General features: G+C 41.3%; 1 protein-coding gene across 1 annotated transcript; it reads right to left on the reverse strand.

The window, feature by feature from the left end:
* Nucleotides 1-637: 637 nt before the first annotated feature.
* On the reverse strand, nt 638-14,813 carry Cad96cb (protocadherin Fat 4-like Cad96Ca). Its single transcript, XM_076316046.1, has 18 exons — nt 13,944-14,813; nt 11,716-11,829; nt 7,642-7,928; nt 7,112-7,204; nt 6,466-6,573; nt 6,033-6,134; nt 5,812-5,937; nt 5,547-5,741; nt 5,181-5,268; nt 4,993-5,102; nt 4,778-4,924; nt 4,228-4,342; nt 4,087-4,156; nt 3,569-3,679; nt 3,070-3,243; nt 2,313-2,659; nt 1,666-1,937; nt 638-969 (listed from the first exon to the last, which is right to left on the reverse strand). Exons 2-18 carry the CDS (start codon nt 11,780-11,782, stop codon nt 880-882), a joined length of 2,502 nt encoding a protein of 833 aa, XP_076172161.1. The 5' UTR covers nt 11,783-11,829; nt 13,944-14,813; the 3' UTR covers nt 638-879.
* Between the last annotated feature and the right edge of the window lie 167 nt (nt 14,814-14,980).

Here is a 14,980-nt window from a genome sequence, read left to right on the forward strand (position 1 = left end):
TTTACACTAATTGGAACAATTACGATCTTTTTTCTATCGTAGATACAAGGGTGATTCTCGCGTAACGATTTTATAATACTTTTGTTCCATTTCAAACTTCTCTCGATTCAAATTTTAATTTTTTATTAATTGCTCCGGAGGTGGTTCAATATACGGAAAAGAGGAAAATTAAACGTAACACTTAGGTGATTTCGATTCCATTCACACGGACTTCGGAGTGACAAGGACATTTTTCGTTCCTCGGGAGACATTTTTGAAAATCCATGAATTTTTAATCTTTCAGATGTTCATCTTTTAACATCCTCCTCTCGGTGTCAGAAAATTCACCGGTTCGTTGACGTTCGAGTCGTGTTTAATTCTTAATAAACTTCGTGTTTGGCGAGTCGTTAATAGTTTCGGTACACCTTGGAGCAGAATGGACAAGTATCACGGCATTCCTCAAAGATCGTCCTACTGACACGGTTCTCTCCAGTGAGACGAAACTGGATCTTCTCGACCGGAGGCGTGGTCACCGATCACGGTTCGCCGACCAAAATTTTCGTCTCCGTTCTCGAATCTGCGAAAATATTCACTCTGGGTTTCATCGCTCCGGTGAACGCGAATCGAAGGAAGTGAAACATCGCTTCAGACATTTTTGATTCTTTGCGCGTCTTTAATGAAACACAACTATCGTCTAAAAACAAAACTATGCACCGTGCCCGATACGAATCGGGCTGATTATACAGTCAACTATACACTTTTTATGTACATCGTGTTCGGATTTATTTAAAATCTGGCAATGACAAATGGATGTGAATTGTTCGTAGAACCATCGTTGATTCGCGGTTACGACGACGGAACGGTAATATCGAGTTCTTCAGTCTTTCGTTTCCCGCGCAATTAAAAGTACACGGTGAGATTGAGTCGTTCGGTCCCCGATTGGCTGTTTCTGGATCTCGTTTCCGCTGCCACTTCGACGCTGTCCACCGTCTGGAAGATAAAGGATACTTCCTCAAGGGGAATTCACTTCGATAAATAAAACATTAACGTGAAACGGAATTTATATTACGTCTTAGTCACGCACGTAACGTACAGTCGGAACTCTACCCGAATATCTACGTTATTTCAATCGATACGTGAAAATATTACTTACAAAAGCTGCACGATTTAAAGAAACACACTTGAACGTAACACGCCCGATTCGTATTTTGCACGGAGAGTATTAAATGGTATTGTAAATAGCATCGAAATTTTCACTCGTTTTAATTTATCTAGATTTCGATCTCCTATGAGTCTCGACGATTCAGTTTCAACGATTGTACGATCATTTTTGCATAATTGTACCTCAAAATCAAAGTGTCGCTAAAGTTTCTTTGCCTAGCTTACATAAAGTTTAAAGTAGGACATCACGGTTCCGGTCGGGTGCTAAATTGATCGCGATTAGTGCTCACGAACTGGAGCGATACGTGTATAAAATATTATTTTTACAATTATCATTATTTTTATAATCGATTATCACTATTTTTAAAATTAATTATCATTTTTATGATTAATCATCTTTATTTGTATAATTAATTATCATTCTTATAATTAATTATCATTGTTTTCATAACTAACCACCATTATTTTTATAATCAATTATCATTATTTTTATAATTAGCAAATTTTCGTTTTGTGTGCAGTTACCCTATCGTCATCGTCCCAGGACAGTTTCTTAACTCTCTGAGAAACGGAGCAAGCGGGCCAGGCAGGCATCAAAGAGTCTGGAAGATCCGCGGAGTAATTGGAAGACTCGCGAGAACCTGCGTTCGCATTGGTCTTCGCGCTTAAGTCGTTCATGTTCTGGACCAAGCCGCCGATGTTGGGTATGTTCGACGTCGCGGATAAACCTGGCGGATTTGGAGCCGGGGCTATTTTGTGCCTTGCGTAGAGAGGCACTTGCCTGGCCGATGATAGACCTAATTTATACAAATCAACATTTATCGACACAGTAATACCTTTCTTAAGTTACGTAATAGACCAATTCTTCCTCTAAATATTCAACTTTTTACGTGGATAGAACTTTCAAGTATCATTCCATTTTCCAAATTACTTCATTTTTAATCAAATTAAACAAAATTCTACCAACGCTGGATCTATCGATACAACAATACTCCAAATGTTCGACTTACGTAGTTATGTTAAAGCTTTTAAACATCGGTAAGAGTGTACAAATCCTTCGTATTATTTTTAGTACTTCAAATAACCGATCTCTAATAACCGAAAAATTGAATAACTAACGAAATTAAAAATCTTTGATAACTGTATCCCCGTAAAAGTTACACAAAAATTACTTTTAATCGTGGCACTGTAGGAGTTCCTCGTCCCAAAAACAGGGTTCTCGATGTCACTGCCGTCATTATTCGTTTCCCTCATTTCGTTATGGTTGCTATCGTCGACGATCTCTTGGTCGATGCAATCGTCCTCGTTTGGATCGTTACCACCGTCAGCTTCTTCGTCGTTTTCGTCGATGCTGTGCGTACCCTCGGAGCGATTACCTCTGCACGGTGCATCCAGGGTGTCTTGAAGCATGTTCGCCCCGAGTACCTGAGGAGTCGGGCTCAAAGCAGAAGGAACCGGTGATTTTTCGCGATAGCCAGTTCCCACGGAACTTACGGAGCCGCTGGTTTTCGGTCTCTTACTGTAACACGTGAGAAAGAATTTCGAATAACTTCTGGACAGATACCTTTCGTTTCGAAAAAACGAATGTAAATTCGAAAGGATTCAATTCGATTCGAAAATGTATTTTTAACGTTACACTCTGAATCTTGAAGATTTCTTAGATCGGAGATCTGAATTCTAATATGTAGGACATAAACTTGTCGACTAGTCAAGAGGAGAAACTTGATAAAAAATTCTCTCGATTTTCCAGATTTGTAGGTTTTTTTGATAGATTGAGTGAAATTTCGATTCGATTTTTCTAAATTTAAAGAAACGTTTCACTCGTGACGTCGCGGCTCTTAAGGTGACAAAGAGCCAATAGATTCGATGCAAAGGGAGGATCATTGTTGAAGGAAAAATGAGACTTTTCGAATTATCGACTTTACTTACTGTTTATATATGTACAAAATTAACACAAGTATAATGACTCCAAGGAGACCCAAGACAGCACCGAAGACTGCAACCAACAGGACGCTACTGCCTAACCAAGCAGGTGCAGCTCTAGCAGCGATGGGTAGGGAGCCACTATTGGGTATGTGCACGATCACTGGGATCATGCTGGATCTTTAACAAAAAAAAATTAGCCAGGAATTCTATCGAGCGGTAATTTGAAGTAAGCAATACTTTTTTCTATTATTTAAAATAGTGGTTTGTTTATGGTGGACCACTTTATCCAAGGTGTCCTAGAAGGTTGGGCAAAATTCAGGAGCACTTATCGAAAAAAGCAAAAGAATCTGAATCAACATGCGTTCAACTATCATTAGTTTCGGATTTATAGGATATTATTATCAGTGAATTATAAATTATTGGCTCGTAGTTGAAAATGTCTTATAAGTTCGAAACGAATGATATTTGAGGCCAACTTTTTGAAAAGCCAGTATATACATACCTAGGAGGACGACCTGAATCGGAGGCTACAGCCACCAACCGAGCCAAAGAGCCATTTATAGTCGTCGATGTTCTGAGAATCAGTTCTCCATTTTCACGTATTTCGAAGGACCTGTCACAATTGTACATTTAAAAATTCTAGTTAATAGTATTTAACATACAAGGTGACCTAGGAAGAAATCGAAAAATTCTGAATCAACAACATCGTATACACTAAGAGTTCTTAATCGATTCATTTTCCAGATAATAGTTGTTTACTTTACTCGAGTCTCGCGTAAAATGCGAATCAAGGACGAGCGATAGATTGTTACAAGTGACGATATCAGAAATGAAATTAATAGAATAAAGTGGTCACGATCTTTAATACTTCGCAGAATATATTTTTTGAAATAAATAAAAAACGAGTGGACTAAAACCTATAGTGTATATAACCTTTTTGACTCAGAATGACCTATTTGTACTGATAAAGTTATCCAGTTTCCTCCTGGGACACCCTGTATTTAGTAGATTTGCAATTACCTTGCATCTGGACCTCTGAGGGACAAACTGACCTTGTCGTCCCTATCTCCGTCGGCAGCTTCTAATTTTCCTGAAAATTTCGTCATCACGGATACGTGTACAAATTCATCGATGAAAACTGTACAGGTGAAAGTTGCTTACCAACAATGGATCCCTCTTTCAAGGTTGCAGCGTGAAATTCGTATCTGGGATGTCGAAATCGGGGTTCCCATTCGTTTACATCCTCGACGGAGACATTCACCCGCGACGTGTCGTTCTGGGAACATCGTTCTCATTTTAATATATTTCAACGAAACTCTCACAGCACGATATTTAGCAATTCGGTAATATTGTTTTAATTCGATTCTAATTACGCGATGCATACGAAGAGATATTCTGTTCACGGACCGAAACACAACGATTGAATCGTAATAGAATCGTGACTCGATTGTCAATGCAAGTTGAATTTTACCGTTCCTGAATTTGTAACAATTTACTGACTAATTTTGTATATTTTTAACTTCCGCGATAGCTGTGTTTTGTTGTGTACACGTGACAATTGTTTCGATTATATATGTAAATATCATTGTACAAAGAAATGGTAAATACTATCTAGTAGGTGGTATTTACGAGGGAAAATTAGATATATTTGGATCTATGGTAGTATGGGTCACTCCTGATCCAGCCAGCCTATTCCAACAATTAAACGTACATGATGACCATCAGTGACATGGACCAAGAAGCTGTGCTGGATCCTTCTTTCGTAATCCAAAGTGCCCTTCAAGATCAGTTCACCCGAATTGGTGATGGAGAACCTCTCTAGATCCTCGATCGCTCCAACAAGCCAGAACCTTAAATTCTAAAAATAGAATGATTGATTTATACGAGAGTTTGCTCAACAAAGTTTCATTATTTATTCGAACTCACGGAATCCACTTTGTTAACACCTGTCGTTAATACAACGCTTCCTGGCGGTGTGTTTTCTGGAATGCTTGTCTGGTGGTCCCGTCGTATGAATTTCACGGGCAATCTTCCACCTAATTTGCACCGTTTTGATCGATTAGAGTGGTTTTAAAGTGGTTGGAATCGATCAAACGAAACGGTTAATTGCTTACCTGCGGTAGGTTCCACGTTCCAGTCGCTTTCTCGCGAAACGACTATCGTCGAAAGTGCATATTTATCTGGGTTGTCCACCTGCGTAGCCTGTGGATCAAGGTCAATTATTTACTCGTGCGAAATATTACATATTTAACATTCGAAGACTTTCGACCCTTCATTGCCTTTCACACTCTGAACTCGATAATGGTTCTATTGCCATGCATTTAAATCACCCAAACCTTTATATAAATTTCACGTTTGCGATTCTATTGTTAAAAAACCAGTCGTGTTATTCATCCGAACCTTTCGCCGTACGATCTCTAGGTTTGTTTCCCCGTACATGTTGAAATTTTAGACTTTCTATTTATGCATATATGGCTTACCTTTACAACAATTGTCGCTGGAGATAAAAGTTCATGCTCGTAAAGCGGACGCGTTATGGCGACCTCGGCAGTTTCAGGGTTCAGTGTGAGGAATGGCAGGATTCCACCCTGAATTGTGTATTTAACCGGAGCATTGATCCCTACATCCTGATCCAGAGCCTTTATCGAGGCTGGATCCACTTTCAATATCCTCCTCTGAAAACAGAAACATTGTATACTCTAGCTTCTTGAACACGAAGATATCGAGAGGAATTTTGAATTATACCGTTTTTGTGTGTCGAGGGATGACGATTTTGTATTGGTCGCTCTGGAAGGCGGGATTTTGATCATCGGCGTCGATGACGTTCACGTGAAGGGTGGTGGTTGACGATTTTGGTGGATTGCCTTGATCCTGAAAATGAAAAACACACACATGACAAATTATCGGATATTTCTACTTTTTACATTACGGTTTGAACACATATCGTGGACATTCTGATGATTTACCTGAGCTCGGATATTGACGGAGAAATTAGCGAGAGATTCGTAATCCAATGGTTTCCTCAGAACCAGAGTACCCTCCAAAGCGTTCACGAACACGAAATAGTCCTGCGCGTAAAGGAAATTTTTAATGTACAAGGTGATTCGAAAGGAATGTCAAAAAATTGACAAATGTAATCTTGGTACGAGAACTAAGAGAAAGTCCCAATAAGCGTGGAATAATTCGAAATCTGTATTTAATTAGGACTTATTTTCTTATCGTTTGGGTGCAGAATGTGTCTGTGAATTTTGTGAGCTTACTTTCGGTCGAAAGATCTCATTCAAGTCTTCTTTGAGCTCTGGGTAACGGTTGATAGAATTTATGCAGCGACTTAATATTTGGAAGTAAATTCTAAGAATCGTAGAATATTTCACAGACAGCTATAAAATATAAAATTACCGAATGTGGTCCTGGCAATACGGCATATTGAACAGTAGAAAAAGGTCCTGGCTGATCAGCATCTACAGCCCGTACTCCTTGGAGTACCCTTGTACCGACCACTGTGACCTGAATCAAGAAAGAAACACGATCTTCGTTGTAAAACTACCTATAGTATGTGACGATAGTGTGATATCTACGTAAAACATACAGAATGTTTCAAAAAGTTAGGATCAACTATAACGTGTAGTACTCATCGAAACGAGTAAACAGATACAATCGATGTGAGTCCAGGTATCATTAGTTTCGGATTTAAAAGATGTTCTTAAATGGTTTTAGACTAATTAAGAACTATTATTTAAAGAATGTAAAACGGTACAGCTACACGTATACAGACGCTAGAATACTACATGGACAAAGTTCATTCGTTAGTATTGTCGAGTGACATCGGTTATCTACAACTACGTACGACTAGTGCGTACTATTTACTTTGCTTAACCTAATGACTTACTCGTTAAGTTTTAAACAGACACTCAATAAAGTCTTTTACGATGTTGTAGGCTCGTTTTATAGTATAACTCCGAAACTAATGATATTTGGATCCATGTTTAGTCAGACTTATTGCTCCAATTTTTTTGAAACAATCAGGGCAAACATGCATTCTCACCTCCGAGATGTTGAGCACGTAAGGCGCGTTCACAAATTGCGGAGCGTTGTCGTTCGCGTCGGTCACGCGAATATTCACTGGTATCACGAATCCCTTGCGACAGATACAAAATAATTGAAACGAATATTTTCGCTACTATGTTCAAAATGTTCAGAACTGTGCAAGATCACGGTACAAAAAAAGTATCTTGTACCCTAGTTTCAGGTAGTCCCTCGAGTTTAATCCTCGCACGATCAAGGTATTTTTTGAGGCAAGAGTTACCAAAGCGAATACCATTCTGAACATAAATATATAACGTTCTCTTTTTTTCTACGTTGAAGCTCAACACATTCACCAATGGATACACAAAGTATGTACACGTGAGTACAAAGTATCTTCCCTGTAGTAGTGGGAGGGTTGACGAGTGCAAAAAATCTTTCTTAAATATCTCAAAACGTGATTTTTGTATTTGTATTGTTCTTTGATTCGTCATTTCAAAGAAAATGGTAAAGAATGTAGAGAGATGGGGTATTGGGAATAGTCGAACTTACAGGATCCAAGGTATGTTTCCTCTCGCAGATAACGTTCACGTAGACACTGGCCGGTCCATCGACGCCTTCCTTGTCGAGGGGCCTGATCAGCGTCAAGTTCTTCGAGTAGGCCGCGAACGTCACGGGACTGTCGATTTCCTGGAGTCTGAGCTCGATGTCCCCTTGTGGTCCAGGATCTCCTAGAACTCCCAGGACACCCACGGTGTCACCGACCGGCAGATCTTCGCTGACGAAGAGATGCGCAGCGGTGGCACCGTTCTCCAAGAAACATCGCGCGTCACGGATCACTATACGGAACAAATTTTTAACGATTCACTTTCGTTTTCCACCTATTGAAAATAGGTTTGCTTTCCACCTATTTGACAGTGGTTTTCCACCGCTGTTAAATTGATCAGCGATAGAAAAAGCCTCCACTCTGGAATCAATTTCATAATTTACTTTTGGACAATTATTTTCGCAATCTAAGTAAAAATTGAGCAAAGAACCAATCGTAAAAAGCAGTTGAGCAAAGAATAAATTATAAATAGTATATATTAATATGGAAAGAGATTAAAATTATTTTTAACGGGATTCTCATTTTCGAAGCTTTAAAAAATTGAAGGTACCGTGGGTAAGTGTTGGATTTGAAAGGGGGAAGACATTCGGAGGCCGGAAGTGATAACAGGAATGGCGATTTTTATTTCGTTCGCTTCCTCCAGTCGCGAGCGATCCTCTTTCAAAGATTTGGTTCGAGGTATTGTATTCGTACGAGGTATGCGGTTTTGGGGTTTCCGGAGATTTTAAAAACCGGTTCGTTATTATTTGTCTTCCTGGAGGGAGACACCATAAAAAGGTCGAACTCATTTCGAGATAAATCCGTATAATTTTCAAATATAATTTCCATATATTCGCAGTTACTCAAAATCGGCGATTTACTAGTTTCAAGTTATCTGTTGCATTAAGAAAATTAATTTATATTAGTATAATATATTGTGTGTTCTAACAAAGTGCCTTTCGAAGTAAATAGTTTCTCATCTAAGATGTTTAAATAAACTATAGATTCTCTTACTCATTCGAGTAAATGAAGTTTAATATCGAAAGAGTGATTGTTTTATTATTCGAACACATATGTATCTCTGTTAGAAGGCCAAGAGACTCTAAAGTGTTTAGAAAACCGTGAAAGTTCATATAGCAAAGTTGTCACTGGAATCTTGACATGTATGATTGCAAGCGTTACAAGAAAGAACGTTTCGTATTGGAGTTGTTCTCAAGTCAAGTCGCTTGATATTAAGCGATCGTTGCTTTTAATTCGTTGTGCATCGGAGCTCTTAATATCCGTTATTTTTCGCGAGCTAACAGTATCGTTTGTGACTTCTCCTCATCCACGAAATTAATTCAATTATCGGTTCGGAACAACGGACGATTGAACAAGCACCAACTACACCTCGATAATTTGTCAAATTCATTTCTTTCTCCCGCGTATGCAACTTACAGATGATTCAATAGCGATCTAATCTTTACGGTCGAGCATCGAGTGAACTGTTTCCAAATATTTTACATTCTTTCACTAGATACTAGCAATGTGTACTTGTCCACGACATACTTTATCAATTTCAATTTATCTCACAGTCGATACCGGGCAATACAATTATAACGAGTAAAATAATTTTTTAATTTCGAACCCATGCATTTATTAAGGGTTTCACCATAAACTCAATATTCATCCACGTACGCAACATCGACGACGAACAATTCTTCCGATCGATAATCTATTACACGATTTATTTCAGCTTCCTCATTCGTGAAACCGCTCGGAGTTTAAATACGAACGAATCGCGATAAAAATTCGTTCCTGTTCGAGGTCTCGTAACCTCCACCTTTGACACAGTAGAAACCTACATTTTAATGACCGACGGAGCACGAGCGTATACGTTCGCAGATTAAAAAAAAGAAAAAATCTAGATTCACACAAACGTTACGAACGAATCTCTACGTGTCCACTAAAAAGTGCACACGTAGACGTTATTTAACAGGAGCGCGTGCACGAGGGTTAGACGTCCGCGCTCTCTTGGAGCGGAGTTCCGCCCACCGCCAGCTCACGGCGTATATCAACGATGCAACAACGTTCCGGCGTTGCCTTTCGTAATCTTTTTTCACCGCAGTCGAAGACTTTTCCAGAAGAAAACGATAGTATTAATGCCAATTAAAAGGAATTTACACGTTCCTCTGACTTCGAACTGTTTTTATATTCGATGGTTACTATCGGTAGCGGTTTGTCACGGTTGGTGGAACCGAGGTCATTCGAACCTTTGAATTTTCCAATCTATTACAAATAACGAACGAAATTCGAGCGTTAAATTTCACCACTATATCGCACTTCGAATCATTCCAGTGGCTCGATACGATCGTTCTTTGTTTCCATTGTCTTCTCTAAATTTATAATCCTAATCGTTAATTTGTTCGTCTTCTCGGGACGACAAACCTCGGAGGTCGAAATTTCGCAACGAGCTCGACATTGTTGTTCCTCGTTACGACGACCCGAAACTCGGGGATCGAATTGTCGCAACGAGGTTAAGATCGATTGTATTGTCACTCAGAAGCTTCGTCTTCGATTAAAGAATATTTGAACGTTTGAAATATCGATGATAAATGAATTGTCTTCTCCAATTACACATCCGTTTCGTGCACTCTATTAATACGTCAACGAGACAAGATGAAGTAACGCGGATTCACACGGTTCTACACAGCGAAGAAGTAAACGCCCGTTTAAGTGTTATCTTAACGACAACCGTTCTTCCGGCATAACGAGATAACGGTTAATTATTATGTAAATGAAAAATACTGGTCACGCGAGCAACTGTATCAACGTTCTCGATGAAACGAAAAATTGTAAAAAGTAACACGAATTGTAAAACGTCGTGTATTAAAATAAAGACACGTGTCTGACGAACGATGCCGGACGCAACCGTGTAGCAAGATAAGAACTGCAATAGTTACTGCATGAACGAACAATGGTCGCGCGAGGAGACCAATTAACCGAGTTTCTTCAATTACCCCTTAAAAGACCGGCTATTAAATGCTTGAGAATTTTCGTTTGCTGCGCGAAATTACTATATAAGGTAAAAGTACCAGTAACTGACCATGTAACACTAGTTGGTACTTCCAGATAAGGATGAAGGTAACAAACCCAGCAGACGTATCCGTAGCAGAAAAACATTATTGGACAGCTTTGGTATCTACAAACCTTACCGAAACATATCTAATGCTACAAAGTGTCCCGACTAGTGGTACAAAAAGCAATGTATTCTACGCGAGAAATCGATCAAAAGTATAGAATATAAATTTTCAACAATTTTCAAGTCGATAACCATATCAAAAGTAGACCAATATAATATTTTGAAAGGTAGCAGGCAAATTATTTTTTCCATACGATGTCCCCTTTCGTACGTACCGTATAAGTTTTACCCAACAATGTTCTCCTAAATGGTCAACCATCGGTACAATTACCTTAATTGGATTTAATAATCGCTCGTAGCAAAAAGAAGAAACCTCGAATCGGTAAGGGTCGAGTGTGCAACCAAGTGCAGATTCGAAAGTATCGCGAACTCCATCCATTCCTTCTCGTTTAATACGACCCAATTGTCGCGTGCACGAAACGGCCAGTAATTTCCACGTGTGTCCCTTGAGCGTTAAGAAAGGAAAGAGGACGTCGGGTGCCTCGTGTATCACGATTTTCGCAACGGCCGCGACTTTCTACGTTATTCGATCGTTGTCTGCGATTGCAAGTGTCGCGAGGAGCATCGAAGGGAATCAGAAAGGCCAGGAAACCGTCCAGGAACCGTTTCGTACACCGTGTCCGATACGGACTCCTCTTTCGTTGCAACCATGATCCTTGTGCGTAACCGTTCGCACGCGATCAACCGTGTGACGAAGCGGAAGAAGGGGGCGATTAAGGTCGCGACCAAAGTGGATAGAGGGACAACGAACAGAGAGGGGGCCGTGTAAGGGGACAAACTAGGGAACAGAAGGGACGAAAAGTGGAAGTAGGGGGCACAGGAGGTGCACAGGTGGCGTGAGAAAGCTCGAAAGACCCACATTGGCCACTGTGTAAACGCAGCGTGCAGCACAGGATTGGCAGGATCCTCAGAATGTTGTGTCTCATGGCGATCCAAGGACATCCTTCACCGGTTCGAGCACCGGTAGATGCATCTGCAAAATTGATGGAAAAATCCACGATTAAAGATTACGCGCGATTATTGTTTAGCAATAATTGAACACGATAACCGAAACGATAGGTTACAACTGGAAACAGGTGTAACGAGTCGTTGGTATGCAACGACATTGTTGCAATACTGGTTTAAAGAACACCATTCTGCTGTACATGGTAGTGTCGATGTTGCAGTCACTGTATTATGTAGGGTGACTCCAACTGTCGAGATACAGGTGCGTATGACACTCTACAATTTTGAAATAAATTCGTATCTCAAGATATACTATTTTCTCACATTTTTACACTCCTACGGTCTTGGAGTGAATTCGTATCTTGAAATTCTTTAACCGAGACGTTGAGAGTTTTGAAAATTTCGATATTTTCTCTTTCCTGGACGTTGGCATCGCGAAAAATCGTAGCCTCTGAAAATGAAAATCGTTGGAAATTCTCGCGACACGGGGGTGTCGTTGACTACGGGTTGTTATTCACGGATGGCGTGACAACAGCACGGGTCTCGGGCAACAAAAGCAAGAGCAAACATTTGTCGGATGGACGTTGGATCATCGAGTGACGGGTCGAAAAACGAGCGTCTGTGTCTGCAACAGGCGAACATAACGCGTGGTTAGAAAGCATGCGAAGAAACTACTTTATTACGTGAAACCTAGATACGTGGAACGACATCCGAATCGAGGGTGGGGGTGGCGAGAGCGATAGTTTGCCGATCCTTGTGTTCGAAACCAAAGAAGGCCGACAGGAATTGAAGCGCGAACGTAAAAGTGGCTTTTCTATTGAGAAAATTTCCCATCCTGTCCGAGAACAGAATCTCCTTTACCGATTCGAACGTTTTCGAAATCCTTCTACAAGAAGCAGCGGACGAACAGATGGTAGGAACGATCGTTTCATTTGTTTTTTGGATTTTCACAATTTCTAAAAAAAAAAGTCACCCCGCGACACGATTGTCCTGACACGATGAAACATCGAACGCTATGTTCGTCCAAGTATGGGGCGCGATAGATTAAAAATAGCGTTGCAACAAATTGCAGACTTGGCTATCCTGGACATACGTTCTTATTGTTCCGAACTGGAATACGGTTTCGGATTTTAGGTTCCCACTAATTATGAAACGGATCTAGGACCGTGGTCCCGTGCCGTATTTAGATCCGGATAATCACGTGGGTGTCTGGTCGAAGACAATCGCTGGGAAGCGATAGGCCGCTGAAAGAATCGACAGTCGTTGCTGAAAAGTTGGCGGTCTGTGCCTCGAGAGATCGCCGTAATCGGCGTATCCTTGTTCAAGTTGCCAATTAGATTTTCTATCGGCCGGAACAAAGCGGTAAAAAGGCAACTGCCGTGCGAGAGTAAGCGGAAATAATCCGAGGAAAAAGGATCCCTGGTAGGACCAAACGATTTATACGGGATACACGAGCCGGATACGGCGGTTATGTGGGGCACGATACTCCTCAAATTCACAGACCGTAAACTGAAACGCACTGCCATGGGCAACCGGCGTAAAGACCTCCCCCCTGTTCACGATTCGCGATGCCACCGATTCGATGGTGGTTCAAGAAGGCGGCTCGATGATTCACAACTGTCTATCTGCACTTCAGACCTCGGTACGTCTACGCTTCGCTGTATCCGCGCAATTGCATTCGGAGACGCGTAAAATTGTAGACACTTGTAACCTGGTTAGACGAAGTTCCCTTAACGTTTATGAAAATTACGGAACTTCTATCAATTAAGTACAGAGCCTGGTTACTTTGTTGCGCAATGATAAACCAGGCTCAATAAAGGCTTAACCAGGCTTAATAAAGCAGGCTTTCAAAGAGATCGGTGGCTCTTTTCGACTCTACCTTCACAAGGGCTGCAATTTAGCATCGCTATCTCGAGTCATACAGGATATACACTTCGTACAATTGTATACAGGGTATGTACAAATGCCTGGTCACTTTGTTGCGCAATTGCAAGCCGCGAAATGTCTGCTTTAAAAGCACCAGTGTCTTCCCTAACGGCAAAGCTACAGGACGTATTCCCACTTGTTCGAGTCACGTTCAAAATAATTCGCTTTGGACCACCCTCTCGTGTTCCGAAGCACAACCCGTCCGATTCTACTTACCACAAGAAGCCTTCGATGATCGTTGCACCAGCACTCCAAGCGTCGAGTTCCTCCTTGTCTCTCCAAGTCCTTCGTATCGACACTATTTCTCCGAAACCGTCACCGTTCACTCAACTCGACCACGAAACAGTGCACTATAGTCGACATTGCTCAGCAACGAGGAAACTTCGCACACTTCCCGCCTTTCTTCGCGAACCCCTTCTTCGTGGCGTATGCTTCCATCGCGGAGTTAACTTGGAGCACGAGGAACACCATCGAACACCTCTTCCCTCTTGGATCGAACTGCAACTTTATTTACGCTTTCCCCGTGAACTCACGAGTCCCTACAATCGATCGTTCTTCGATTTTCGCCGATCCCTCGAAGGAACCCACGTTACGTGGATCCTTATAACCGATCGTTCCTCCGTTTTCCCGCTTTTCACCGGTCCCCACGCTCTGCACCCCGACCAACGAAGCAACCTATCGTACGCACCTGTCCGCTTTCGGGCCAGCAGGACTACAAAACGCGGACGAGCAAAGTGCGCGGTAGAGCGGCACTCGGGAAGTCGGCACTCCATTGTTGGGAAGGGGGAATCGACGACCAACCGAGCGCTTTCCTGGCCCTGCTTCGAACAGGTGTTTACTTTCGTCGGGAGGAAATTGTACGACGAGTACGTGTCCGCGAGTGCACATGCAACTGCCCTCCCCATTGGCGGCTCCGTGAAAGTCAAAATCCAGCATTGTTCTTAAACTTTTACGGCGTCGTTAAACGAGGGACATAGTTGGCGATAATGGTATACGTGTTCGAAGTGAAACTGCCCTGATCTTGCTAGTAAACGAGGAACAACGAGTCGATTCATTTTCTACGGAGCGGGTGAATTCTTGAGCCGTTCGTCGGGGAATCTTGAGAGATTGGTTAAAATCTTTGGGCAAAAAATGTTCTGTATGGAACTTAGCTTTCTAATTAACACGATGGACGAGCGAGGGAATACATCTAGTCGTATGTATTGTGATTGTTTTAGTTATGGAAAATTAATACAATATGAGGACGCGATAGG

This window comes from Ptiloglossa arizonensis, chromosome 7 (genome assembly GCF_051014685.1).
Source record: "Ptiloglossa arizonensis isolate GNS036 chromosome 7, iyPtiAriz1_principal, whole genome shotgun sequence".
Taxonomy (NCBI): Eukaryota; Metazoa; Arthropoda; class Insecta; order Hymenoptera; family Colletidae; genus Ptiloglossa; species Ptiloglossa arizonensis.

Bases quoted from the DNA above. Each gene is read 5' to 3' on its own strand.
- Cad96cb (XM_076316046.1), bottom strand. From the start codon at position 11,782: ATGAGACACAACATTCTGAGGATCCTGCCAATCCTGTGCTGCACGCTG. The intron at 5,742-5,811 runs GTATAATTCAAA...TTCTGTTTTCAG, and splicing joins TCCCTCGACACACAAAAACG to AGGAGGATATTGAAAGTGGA. The intron at 3,680-4,086 runs GTAATTGCAAAT...CAATTGTGACAG, and splicing joins CTCAGAGGTCCAGATGCAAG to GTCCTTCGAAATACGTGAAA.